We start from the raw sequence: 13437 nt of genomic DNA on the forward strand, positions 1-13437 counted from the left end.
AGAGAGGAATGTGGAGAAAGAAGAAAATTCCTGATGCTGTGAAGACAGTGGGGGAGGAAATAATACAGAAAGACTGAGAATGCAACTTAAGCCAACATACATACTATTTAATGCCTCAAAGAATAACTGATAAGATAAATAAGATAAACATTAACAACAGATCGTGCTGCCTCTTAGTGTACAAAGGTAGCAATTCATTCTATAACAACTGGTAATTAAAGATAAGACAACCTTATGTCCAAAGCAGTCCATAGTTTAACCTCATACTTGGTAACACAAGCACTTTAATCTGTTGTTGATCAAATGCTTTGCTAAAGGATTCTTTGATCGGACATGAAGAGGAAAGAAACAGTTTGTTCCTCACATTTTTCCCCCAAATTTTCCACTTTAGGGTTGGAACTGGAAACGTCTCCCCTTCAGCAATTAAAACTGACAGATATGCAAAATACTGTGTGAAATAATTTGTTGCCATGAGGGAAATTACACTCTCATCTGTTATGTGAAGTGACTCCAACGAGCAGCACAGCATTGAGAGACTGTGTCCTCTAGTGGCACATGTACTTCAGCACTTCAGGTTCAAGATCCAAATGCAGTTTATTATGCAATTTATTAAGATACAATCTGTTAATCACATCAGGACTCAAAACATGACTTTATACATTTGTAATTAAAAAGAAATTAAAAAGAAAACATGCACTGTCTTTGCCTTTGATTTTTAAGGTGACAATACAGTGGAATCAAAACACGAGTTTCACAATCACCAAGTTTCCTTTTATTCTTGTGTTGCTGCCCTAAAACATTTCAATCATCATTTTTAGTAAGGTAAAACTCTGAATTTTCATGTTGTTTGCGCAATTCCACTTAAGCAGTTACACAAAAATGAAAACACAAGGATTCATGATAAAATACTGCAAACTGTGAGCATCACACTCAGTTAACGCAAATGACAGTAAAATATTCTCTATACTCGTGTCTTCACATGCTTAAAAAATGTTTCTGGGTTTTGCGTAGTTTACCTCACAGCACGCATGCACTGATGATCCCTTGAACGAATGATTTTACAACGATGCATGAGGTGCAGAAAAACCCATGAAGTCAGATCATTTCCACAGCATTAAGGTCAAATTCAGGCAGAATGAACATTGCTGAGCTTGAAAACTTCACTCAATCAGCTCAAGAAATGTAACTTTAGGCTTTAGGTTTTGGTTGCAGTCTGCCATCAGAGGCATCACAGTATGTTCACACAACACTTAACAGCTGCTTTAGTATAATGTTACAGATGAAGCCATCTCCAGGCAGAGCAGCACTATGGTCTTCAGCACTGAACGAAGGATCAGAAAGGAACAAACCCAGAAACTCTCGAAAACGCACAAACAGGAATCATAAGGCACCTGTATCTACCTTTACAATACTGCAGTACCAATTAGTGCAAAAATAGGCTGTTAACAGCATTAAAGCACAGACAGTTTATCACATCATGAACTACGAGGGGTGACTGATAAGTTTGTGGCCTAAGGTAGAAGGAGATCAGTTAAACAGCTCTCGCTGAATGCACCCTCAGTTCAGCTCTGAGTGATTATGCAGAGAGCTTGAAGTTAATAAATCTGTGGTATTTCTGTTTCTGGTAATTGAAGATTTCAAGTCAGCACTGCCTGAGAAAATGGACGACATCAGCCTTTGTGCAGTCATTTGAGTCCCATCACCTGCCCTGTTCACTTGATCTGGCCCCTCAGACCTCTTCCCCAAGATGAGGATGTGGTCGCCATTTTGACAGTGATGATGACGTCACCGCCACTGTGGACCATTTTCTCAGACGGTGCTGACTTGCAATTTTCAATAAACCCAAAACAGAAATACCACAAAAGTTATTTTCTCCATAGTCACTCAAACTGCACGAGCATGTTTAACTCATCTCCTTCAATCACTCCTCATATAGTCAGACTCTTGTCACATTTTCAGGAAGTGTATTTATCCTCTTTCATTTATTGCACATCGTCTTTCTGCTGTTGAGAATTTTTAAAATGCATCAAACTGAACTAAAAAATAAAGCTAAAGTACAAAGGCATAGCCAAGCTTTTTTTGTGTAAGTCAGACAACACTTTAGCTATAATTATTAAATGTCCACAGAGATATTTGAAGCAGTGTCTAAACTACTGTAGCTCAGTGATTTCATATTGTTGTTTCATAAGCTTTCATACGTGTTTGTTCTGCACACAGAAACTGCTTTTTTTTGTCCATTTAAAGTCTTTGTTGCGCTATAAATAAGATTAACACAAACTTGACTTCACTCACTTCAGAGTAGCTACACTTTGTGTTATCTCTTCATCTTTTCTGACAAATGGACAGTTTTGTTTTGGCTCTGTGCTCAATCACATTAGACCTGAACTGAAGCATGACACCAAATACAGATGTGAGCGAGTCTAAAGAGCAACTTAACAGCCCTAGAAACCTCCAGTGGTTTAACTTCTCAGCTTTCTGTGGTGATGTACAGGTGAACTCGAGGGTGTCAGCACACTGGAACATCGCGGTTGGATGTGATTACAGATGCAACAGAGCACAGAGGAGACACGGTTGAAGTTGCTCTTCAAAGTTTAAAACCAGCACTTGAATCTCACAGTTACTGCTCTCGTCCAATGTTCTGGAGTAAAGAGCCAAAACAACGGGAAACATCTCCGTCCTAACACTCGCAGGCTGCACCGTGTGTCAGCTCATGACTTCAGTAGTCAACAGCAAGTAAAACCAGTCATTAAGTCACTACATCCAGCTGATGGTGAAGTTCTGACTCAGGTTCAGACCAAGATCTGCAACTGTTAACACCTGCAGAGAGAGAGGATGGAAAACAGTTTCTTCAGTCATGTGAACTAAAAGTCTACTCTATGAAAAACATGACAACTTCACAACCACACAAGAGTCAAAAGGCTCTTTAATACTTTTAAGCTCCATTGGTTCCACTTTTAATTGTAGTGACTTTAACGTTTTCTAAAACTCACCCAGTGAGGTGGTTTAGTTACAGTCACTTTTCAGATCAAATGTTTACATTAAAAACATATGATCGCTTACTTGTACTGTAGTATTTTTACAGCCTGGTATTTCTATTTTTATTCAAGTGATGATATGAGTTCTTATCTCACCACTGCTGACACGTAACAGTGATCGCTGATTCCCTCCGTTAAGCCTACATCAGTATGTGTTTTGGTTACACAGTCAGTGTTGTTACTGTAAATTGCAGAAGTAAAACTAGAAACTGTATTTTATGTTTAATCAGATATGAGACTGTTGCCATAGCTTCCCATTTTCTGTGACTTTCTATTCACCCCTGACCTCCTGACCTCACCTGGTTTTCTCTGTAGGTGAACGATGCATCTTGGGAGTTTACCAACACTCTGCTCGGCTTCTCCTTCACACCGTAGAAAGAGGCCAACTCCACAGTGATGTATGTAGCCTCCACGTTGTTATGGAGAACCTGGGACGTCATCACATTCTACAAAATAAGATGCTGGATGTCACGTCACATAGCAAGGCATTTTTAAAAGAATATTATCCCAACATTAAACATTCGAGTCCTGTCCTGTTCAGTTTTCTGGGTTTATATAGCTCCTTCTTACTTCTAGAGGCCAAATACACCCAGTGTGATGTGATATGAATTAACACAGCGCAGCAACTTCATCTCCTCTCATAACCCACGGCTGGATCAAACAAGTTCAGACACAGTTTATGCAGGTTGTTGAAAAGACATTCTGGGAAATGTGGGTAATCACGAATCAGACAAAACAGGGCTGGAATGATGCAACAACAGAGACTGAAGGCAGATTTTCATGATCAACTGTGAGCACCTGAGCGACGCTGAAGATGATGTAAGTGTACTGGTTGGTCTCGTATGTGTCGATGCTCTCTCCGTCATCCCAGAACAAATCTCCAGTGGCTGAACCATCATCAGACAGAGCTGAGATCAGGTGCAGAGGCTGACCGCTGCTCACCCACAGGGTCAGATTAGGCGTCTGTGCACGTGTATTAAAAGAAGAAATACAAGAATTAGAAACTACAAGTAATAAGGTGACAAAATCCGACTTACTTCCTATAAGAAAATATTCTGCCAGTGTGTCTCATGGTTTTTGGACACATTACTGTCTTACAGTCTTTTTCAATGCTTTTAAAAGCACAAACTAAATTTTATTCACCTCCATTATTTTGGTTAGGTAACAGAGGTTTTAGAGTCTGACATCTTAGAGAACAAAAGGCAGCAAAAAGCAGACCTTTATCAGGCAAAGTTCATAAAAGCAGCACCACACAAAGGGCAACATAATGTACACACACAACATGAGGTCTGACTCAGGAGAAATGCCACTGATTATTATTGTTATTATAACCTTTATTTAAATGGGGAGGGTCACTAAAAGGAAGTGCTCTTTAACACACCCTGATAATGGTACACGTTGGACAATAAAAACACTGAATCCAACAACAAATTATACAACAAACAGGCTGACACTCTTATTTTGGCTTGATACCACTCTGGGTGAGAGAGAAAATGTTTGTATATTTGTGGTGAACTGACCATTTAGCTGAAGACCTTTAAATACTGAACATGCTCTTCTTTTATTACACTTTTCTCTACTGTCAACTTCGGTCAACAAATTGAAATCGATCAGAAAAAAGAATCAGTTTATGTAAAAGTGAACCAAAAATCCCATTTACCTGTGTTGGTATAACAGATCCTTCACGCAAATGCAGGTTGATCTTATCTAGCGGTGCCTGGAGTGGAAGCTCTTCGCCCTTACTGCGCACAGAGTAACCCTGAGGAGAGGAACACACATGGGCATATCACTTCAGTCAGTCCATTTCATTTCATACAAAATACAGAATCAATACAGTATAATACGTCTGCATGCACTACTCTGGATGCTGAGTGAGGTTCATACCGTGTAGTAGTCATACCACAGCCCCTCCGGGAAGTAACCATCCACATAATCGACTCCAGGATCTAACACCGGTGTCACCAACAAACTCTTCCCCCAGAGGAACTGTTTGTCAATCCCATAGGTTTTTACATCTTTAGGAAACCTGTTGAGAGCATACAGGAAACAGACAGTCATGCAAAGATCCTTCAAGCCCAGTCCAGAGAATACTAGGGTGTGTTTTTTTTTTTTTTTGCTCTACTCACTCAAACATCAGCGGCCGTGCGACAGTGTGTCCATGTACATGTGCATGGTGAAAGAGAGTGTAGAGGACGGGGAAGAGAGAATAACGCAGCAGCAGGGCCTGTTTCATGGCTGTACGAGCCAGAGGGCTGAAAGCTGTAGGATCCTGAGGCTGTAAAAAAGGAGAGAGGAATAAAATACAACAAACTAACTATGTTATAAACTATTAATGCTTCTTTAATCACTATGTAGCAGTGCTGTTAGACTTACCTTCATGTCGATGGCGTTGTGGTTGCGTGTGAAGGGATAAAAAGCGCCGAGCTGCGTCCAGCGGACACACAGTTCCTCCTCAGGCTCCTCACTGAAGCCGCAGATATCTGCTCCCACCAGCGGGATGCCCAGGAGGTTAAAGGTCAACATACCTGGAGGACAGAGGAGAGAGAAAGGTGAAAGGTGATATAAAACCACCGTCAGATCATTAAAAGCTGCATTCATTTATTTTGACCACTTGGGGGCAGAAGACCACAACAAGGTGACAGACAAAGTGCGCTGATAGCTTAGGTGGTTACGGCTAACGCTAGCAAAGAATGGCTTCTTTATACAGCCTTAGAGCTACACCAGCAATCATGTGCCATCGTGTCTTTGTTCACCAGACAGCTGTGGTGATGTAGTGATCTTTACAGCTTCTGAGGAAAATATCGAAAATATCTAGCTAGCTTTAACTTTCCTCACTAGTTGCTAACTTTGGTTCTAAGCAGCCAAGATACATGCTACAACACAACCATGCTAAAGAGTCTGAAAATACTTATAAATGGTGATTTCATGGGTCTGTATGACCTAACCTGCTATAGAGGTGTAAAGGTCTTTCCATTGGCTCCTGTTGTCTCCCAGCCAGTGACCAGAGTACATCCCCTGACTGGGGAAGGTGGAGCGAGAGATCACAAAAGGTCTCTTTGCCACAATGCGCTTCAGAGCGCTGGACAAGAGGAGAGAGCGGAAGACGAATTAGAAGACAGGCAGAAGATCTGAGGAAGCATTTCACTTGGCATCTTATCTGTTGTGTGTGTTTTCAATGGTCCTGACCTGGCAGAGGCTTTAGCTTCCATGAGTCCATACAGGCTGTGCATATTATAGTGTATGGACTGCTTTTGCTGCGCAGTGGCACACAATGTTTTGGCTCTGAGCAAACCTCCGAGCACGCCTGGAAGGTAAAAGACAATTTCAGTATGTGCTCTGTATTTGCATGTTAAAGTTACTTCTGTTGTGTGATTTGTGCTTGAGATCTGCATCTCCCACCGGGTGTATAAGGAGGATTTTCCAGACTGTCTGACGGGCAGCCATTTGTGGATCCATCCAGGAAATTTGACGGCTCGTTCATGTCCTAAAAATGATGAGACAAAGGTCAGGGAGTCATGAAATGCTGAGAACCACTTTAGTAATCCCATTTAAATCAAGGTCAGTGGTGTCTTTTTTAAACTTACAATCCATAATCCATCAAAAGGCACTTTCTCGTGGAACCGCTTTAGGTTGTCGTACCACCACTCATGCGTCACTGCATCAGAGAAATCAGGATATGCTGTCAGACCGGGCCACACCTGGAGGAAAGGATGGAGAATTTCACTTCTAATTCACCATAAATATTTCCTTCCAAGACCAAAACACAATGGACTGAGTTGTCTCAGATTAATAATTTGTGAAATGTAACCGGCCATTGGAATATTCTGACATGTCTCACCTTTCCTATAAGTGTTCTTCCTTCAGCATCCTTAATAAAAACTTGTCTCCTCAGTCCTTCATCGAAGGGCCAGTACGTGCCCTCAGGTTGTGTACTGCTGATACCCGGGTCCTGCAGGTTGAGAAACAGCAGTCACACACACAGGCTACATCTGACAGAAACACATATGAATGCAAGTACAAACTCATGGGTACCAGGATCATGACGTAGCGCTGGTCATGAGCGTGCAGGTCCTTGACCATGTCAGGCAGCGTTGCAAACTTTGACGAGTCATAGGTGAAGTCCATGAACTGGTCCATGTAGTCAATGTCATTCCACTGGACGTCCTGCAAAAAAAACAACATATAAATAATTCACCTGAAAAACAACACACACAAAAAAGCTTAATACTGACACATACACAACCAGACAATCTACCTGAGGTATCCCATAATTCCTCATGTTCTTGACGACCTCCCAGGCAGAATCGCTCGTGTTGTAGCCCCAGCGACAGAGGTGGTATCCTAAAGCCCAGTAGATGGGCATCGCTGGATATCCTATGACAGGAGAGAACGATGAAGAATGAAAGCAGGGGCATGTTATCAGAAGGAAAATGAAAGTGATCACTTTGGGCCGATGTGTACATGAAAAAAACAAACCAATTATAGATGCTGGCTATAACAAGACTCTGAATCAAAACTGAAGACACACTAACTAAAACAGTTCAGAAATTATTTGTAAAGTGTACTGAATAGGATTGTCTTTTTTATTCAGTTGTTTATAAAGGTGTTATGGGAGTTTATAAATATAAATATTTAAAAACAGCTCACAAATATATGGTTTCATTTAAAAAAAAAAAAAGGCTGAGTAATTTCCCCAAGCAGCCTAATACTGTGCTGTAGTTTTATCAAATCAAACAGAAGGAAACAGTCGCTTGTGGAGACTATTTTTAGCTGCAGCAGCATGACTGTGTATGTGGACTTGAAAAAAACCAAACTACAGCGAGCATGTTCTTTTCATGGGATTGTTGATGAAAATGAAAATATACATAGCACCAGCCCTCTACTTTTACAGAGCAGGGGATTAAATAAAACATTCCTGAGCACAAGTTAACATTTACCTCCAAACTGTTGATATTAACACTGGTATGTTCGATGGATCTTGAATGGTTTTTACTTGGTTGGTTCACAAGCAGCATGAGAATGTAATGCTGGTAAAGTTTAACAGTAGTTTAACAGCAGTGACAGTCACAGTTTAAGTCTACAATAAGGTATATGTTATGTTAAAAAAAAAGAAAAAGAAAAAAGATCAGGCCCTTGTGCGTTACACAACACACACATGCTCAAATTCCAATAAACTCCCCGACCCCTACTAACCTACGACCTCCACATACTGTTCAATAACTGAACCAGGATCAGGACCGAGGAAAACATAAAAGTCAAGGATTCCACCAATAGTACGCCAGGTGAGGGCAGGGGCTGGCTGGAGGACCACATCTAACAAAACAGGAAAAAAAGCGATGAAACTGAAAATCAAACTGAGATGAGGGCCATTTAGATACAAGTCTCTGAAGGCGAGAGCAGAAGGTATACAATGAATAAATAGGAATAAAATGTACTCTTATAAAGTTACAGTTACAGTTACCAACTGAATGCTCAGTATCGTTATTAGGAAACACAACAGACATCAGCAGTATATGAACTGTCTCTATACAACACCAGAGAGTTAATATTTACTGCTGCAGACGCTGGAATCACACTGAACAAATTAATCACAGGAAAGTCCATTTGAGACTTCTGCTTTTATTTAACTGTAAGTGCTTAACATTGTCAGCTGTTGTCACATGAACTGTTGTGAAATATTCCAACTGTGAACATCAGCTATTTATTCCGCTGCTGATGTCCAGCACTAACGTGTATTATTGCACGCAGTGAAAGATGAAGTGGGAGCATGAGGGCGCCCAGCAGACTGACCCATTGCGTTGCTGTTCAGCAGGAAGAAGCCGTGTGCATTCCCTCCCTCCTCCATTGCCAGGTAAAATGGATGGGCTCCGTACAGGTTTGTCTGTTCCTACATTGCAGCAAATTCAGCAAATAAACTTGAATCAAAGGAAAATATTGAATAAATCTGGTCGAAATTAAGCAAATATTTAGACAAATCACACACTTAAGACAAATAAATAAAATAAACCTAATAAATAGCTCCTACAATTACAATTAGTTTAATCTCAACAACCCCACTCCTAACATATGTAATTATATTGGACTGAAACATGCATTAATTCTCATTTTCTTTTGTTGATTCTACTGTGATTTGGTTACTATCATGCTTTATTGGGACACAAACAGACCTGAGTTATCGTTAACATGTTTTTCCAACAATAGCAAGTCAAAATGTCTGCTGTGGAATCAACTGAGAGTCTGTGTGTTTGTGAATAAAACCACAGTATAACCACAGAGCAATGACAGAAACTGGAGTTTCCTTACCATAGGAGGCACATCTCTGGCCCACATGGTGAGTGTGTTCCAGTGCACATCATGCAGAAAGGTGGAGCGATGTTCCCCCAGGCCATAGATGAACTGACTGGGCAGGGAGGTGGAGAACTGGAGGAACTGATCCGCATAGAAGAGAGGAGCTACTGTGCTGTTCAGACTAACCAGGAAGAAAAGGGACACAGCATTAATACCTCAACATATGGTTATTTTCACTACTGACTTTATGTATTATAGCTAACTCAGGTCAAACGTACAGCACTGCTCCTGTAGAGCTTCTCTTCACGATGAGACCAAATGGCTCTTTTGAAAGCTCTACAGTAGTAGTCTGGACTCTCTGCCTTCTTGGTGGCAGGTGGGGACAGAGATTGGGACTTCAAACCTTGAATTAGAAGGGTCAGTAATCTAAAAACACAGACAAACAAATAGTTACAGACCACAGAATCTACGGCAATATGTAATAAATAAAAAAAAATATCAACTGAGCTATAAAGTTTATGACAGCAACTTCACACCTGCTTGGTTTAATCAAAATATTGGCATAGACCTTGTTGACTTATGATATTGTTTTGATTGTGAACTGTGTTGTCTGCTCACATGTTTTATGGGGTTTAACCTGAAGTATTTTAGGACTCACACCCAACAGACATTGAACAACATTACCATTAATCTGAAGTAATGTCTCTGGACACCTGATGAAAATAAGTCCAGTGTTCACTCTTCTTTTAACTACCATATCCTGTCATATATAACTGAGTCATTCCCTCACTAGACGCTCCACATTCCTCACCAGCTGACTAGGTCTGTCTCCACTCTGCTGCTGGACACATAGTTTATCAGCGCTTATTTAAGAAATGGCTGCATGCCATGTTGATGAAAGCAACGAGAGTCAACCAAAACAGTAAATCACAGTCCTTAAACCCCCAATAAATGAGCTGAAAGATGTTAAAACACTCAGCAGAGTCAGTCAGAGTCATAACTGTTTCTTCCTTAATTCACTGTTAACAGACATAAAGGGTAAAATTCTACATCAAAAACAGAAACTACATGCCATTAAGTCCTCCACTCACCCTGACGCGTAGCCGTGAGTCTGTCTCATGACGTATTTCCACCTCTAGAGTGAGGATGTCTGCTGGGTAATAGGTCTTCACCTCCTTTGCAAGTGTACCTCTTTGTCCCAGCGATGTGTCGTTAATTGACACGAGCGAGTAGGAAGGGAAATCCGGAGGATAGAAACACCAAGGGATACCATTTCTCCCTGATGGGCGGGCGGCAGATGAGGGAGAGGAAGCAGGGATAAAGCAACAGTTCCTTGCCTCACACAACTCTTTGGTCACAACCACCCCTCGTTCAGGGTAGCAATCAAACCTCCACGCCTCTGGGATTAAAGTGCAAACCTCGCGTCGAGAGGCAGCTGCAGTGTTGTTCACCCCTGTTTGAGATGTCTGTGGTGTGACTGGTGGCGGGGGTCTATGTGGCTGCTGGTTGGATGGACTGTGCAGCCAGAACATGGTGCCCACTAGCCAGCCTCCACAGAGGAGCAGCAGGAGGCAGCCAATCACCAGGAGGCCTGTGGTGACCGAACATGACGGCATACGAGGAAGCAAGGAGGCCTCCTCCGGCTCCAGCACCTTGAAACACAGCAAGGAAATCAAATTAGCAACAACACTCAGAAAGGCAAAAACCATAGTCACTGTAAAATACAGTTAGTTTTTTAGGTTTTATTCTTGTGTTATACCAAATACTTGGGCCACACTAAACTACAGCTCTCATAAAAGATGTCATGTTTTTATAATTTAAACTTTATTCAACCAAGAAAACCTCACTGAGATTAGAGATTTCTTTCTCATGAGTGTCCCAGATTGCAGCAATGACAGCGAGTTACAGACCAACAACACAAAAAATGGGCAGCGCAAAATATATCACAAGATCACACTTACAATAACTATAAAAATCACTGACATATCAAAAATAAAATTGCCAAGAAGAAGCACCATACAAACAACCCAAGAGCTGTATAAAGTCATAAGTAAACAAACAATAAAATAATGAGACTAACATTTCTACTGTAGATTCTAAAATATCCCAAAACACTGGCAGAAGGCTGAGCATTAAGGAAGTGCATTAAGTTTCTGCAGCAGTGATCTAAATCCACAAAAAGAGACCAATCCTTACTGCAGTTTTAAAAATGACTGCAGAAGGTTCGAGGCATAAACTCACTGAAACTTCCTCTTGGACAGGACGAGGCTCCTCTGACAACACCGCACTGGAAAACTGAACATCTTCAGGGTTCAGCCGCTTGTATGAAACCATCCTGACAGTGTGTGTTTGTCAGAGTGAGAGACTGAGTACATGTAGGAGATAAAGAGAGACAGAGTCAGTGGCACAAAGTTCAGTACAGTGACAAAATGTCATTTCCTGCTGTTTGGAGTTGGTGGGAGGAGTGTGGATGAGAAAAGGTGAAGTGATCAGTTTCTCTGATTTAAGTCGCTGATTTTATGCAACACTGTGACAGAAAGATGTAACAGGAAGCTGTGCATTAGACATTAATTATGGGGGCTATAGTGGAAATTTTATTTGAACAATCAGGGATTAAAGGAGAAAAAGATTTGGATCATTTGTGTAAACAAAATATGCTTAAAGTATCAAAAGTAAAACGACTCATTATGCAGAAACGCTCCTTTTCAGCTGTTATATGGTTAATAATACGCTGCAGTATTCAACATCACTACTTAATGTTGTAATTTTGTCAATGTATAACCAATTTGATGTACCTAATACATTACCGGTAAGTGTAATAGAAAAGATTTGATAAAATCTTCACATTTTGCATGTAACAGGTTAATCTGAAACAGTATTTGTTACTAAAGCCATCAGATTAATGTATAAGACTACAATATTTATCTCTAAAATGTAGTCAAGTATCAGTATAAAGTAGCATAAAATGAAAACACTTGAGTAAAGTACCTCAAACTTAAGTTCAGTACATGAGTAAACATACTCTCTTAACATTTCACGACTAGTTAATACACACACACACACACACACACAACATGAGACATTTAGGAACACATTATGCTGCCATATATGTGTAACTGCACCGTCATTAAAACATTTAATACCTTTGATATTCATAGCTGAATACTGGGGTCATGCTGCAGGAAGTTCAGGTTCTACTTCAGTCTTTATAACTGCAGTTAAACTTTTGAGTAAAACGCGATTGTGTCTTAGTGTTTATCTCAAACACTCTCTAGCTACATCTCAGGTTGTTATAACTGATGGTGGAGGATTGAACGCTGCACATTTTGTCTAAAGAACATGATGCTGTGGCTAACTTTAGCTAGCCTCTGCATTGCAAATCATGTGAAGGTCAAAGTTCACCGAGGAAACATCTGACCACTTAATTATCTGCTAGTTTTGCGGCCTGGCTGATTATACATGATAAATAATAGTTGGGAGAAAACGATAAGTAATCGGTCGAGACTGACAGAGTCGCTGTTAGTATGTGACTGTAGCAGAATAACGTGTATTAGCGTTAGCTACCTTTAGCAACACGGAGCTAATGTGAGCCAACGGCAGCGGACACGGGCGGTTATACCAACATTACTTACCTAAATATCCTTTGAGCTTTACAAACACAAAAACAGAGCTGACAGAGCAACTTTTCCATTAAAGAAATACTACGTTAGCTCAGTAATTCGTGATGTTGATAACCTCAACTGTCTGCACGGTGTGGGTCTGTTTATCTCCATGTCACATTCAAAGCGCCTCGTAATTTCTAAAACTTCCGTTTGAAGAGCTGCCCAAACTAAACTCAAGATGTCATGTTATGCGCTTAGTTTCTTTATTTTTCCGACTGGTCAGGAGTGTTATTCTTTGCAATGGCGTTGCCTTCAGGAGCACCTGTGGGTTATGTAAAACCTGTGACTTGCACAAAAGTTTTTTTTTAGCATTAAAAATCTCTACATTATATATTCCTGACATGTCCTGTTGTATGTATGGCACACATAGACACAGACCAAACTGGCTGCATCCATATGTTATTATGTGCCAAAAACTTTTCAGTCAGTTTTCAAGTGTCTAGCAAATTATC

General features: G+C 40.6%; 1 protein-coding gene across 1 annotated transcript; it reads right to left on the reverse strand.

Annotated features, from left to right (window-relative positions):
* Positions 1–575: 575 nt before the first annotated feature.
* gaa2 (alpha glucosidase 2) lies at positions 576–13109 on the reverse strand. The gene is given in 23 exon segments (XM_018682494.2): positions 576–2817; positions 3335–3481; positions 3834–3998; positions 4696–4794; positions 4920–5061; positions 5162–5310; positions 5409–5560; positions 5981–6114; positions 6222–6339; positions 6435–6519; positions 6620–6733; positions 6874–6984; positions 7068–7199; positions 7291–7409; positions 8229–8348; positions 8826–8922; positions 9339–9504; positions 9602–9666; positions 9668–9697; positions 9699–9749; positions 10415–10975; positions 11565–11688; positions 12956–13109. Coding segments are annotated over 22 exon segments (2913 nt in total). The 5' UTR covers positions 11658–11688; positions 12956–13109; the 3' UTR covers positions 576–2754.
* Positions 13110–13437: the final 328 nt, after the last annotated feature.

The sequence above is a fragment of the Lates calcarifer genome, linkage group LG5 (genome assembly GCF_001640805.2).
Source record: "Lates calcarifer isolate ASB-BC8 linkage group LG5, TLL_Latcal_v3, whole genome shotgun sequence".
Classification (NCBI taxonomy): Eukaryota; Metazoa; Chordata; class Actinopteri; family Centropomidae; genus Lates; species Lates calcarifer.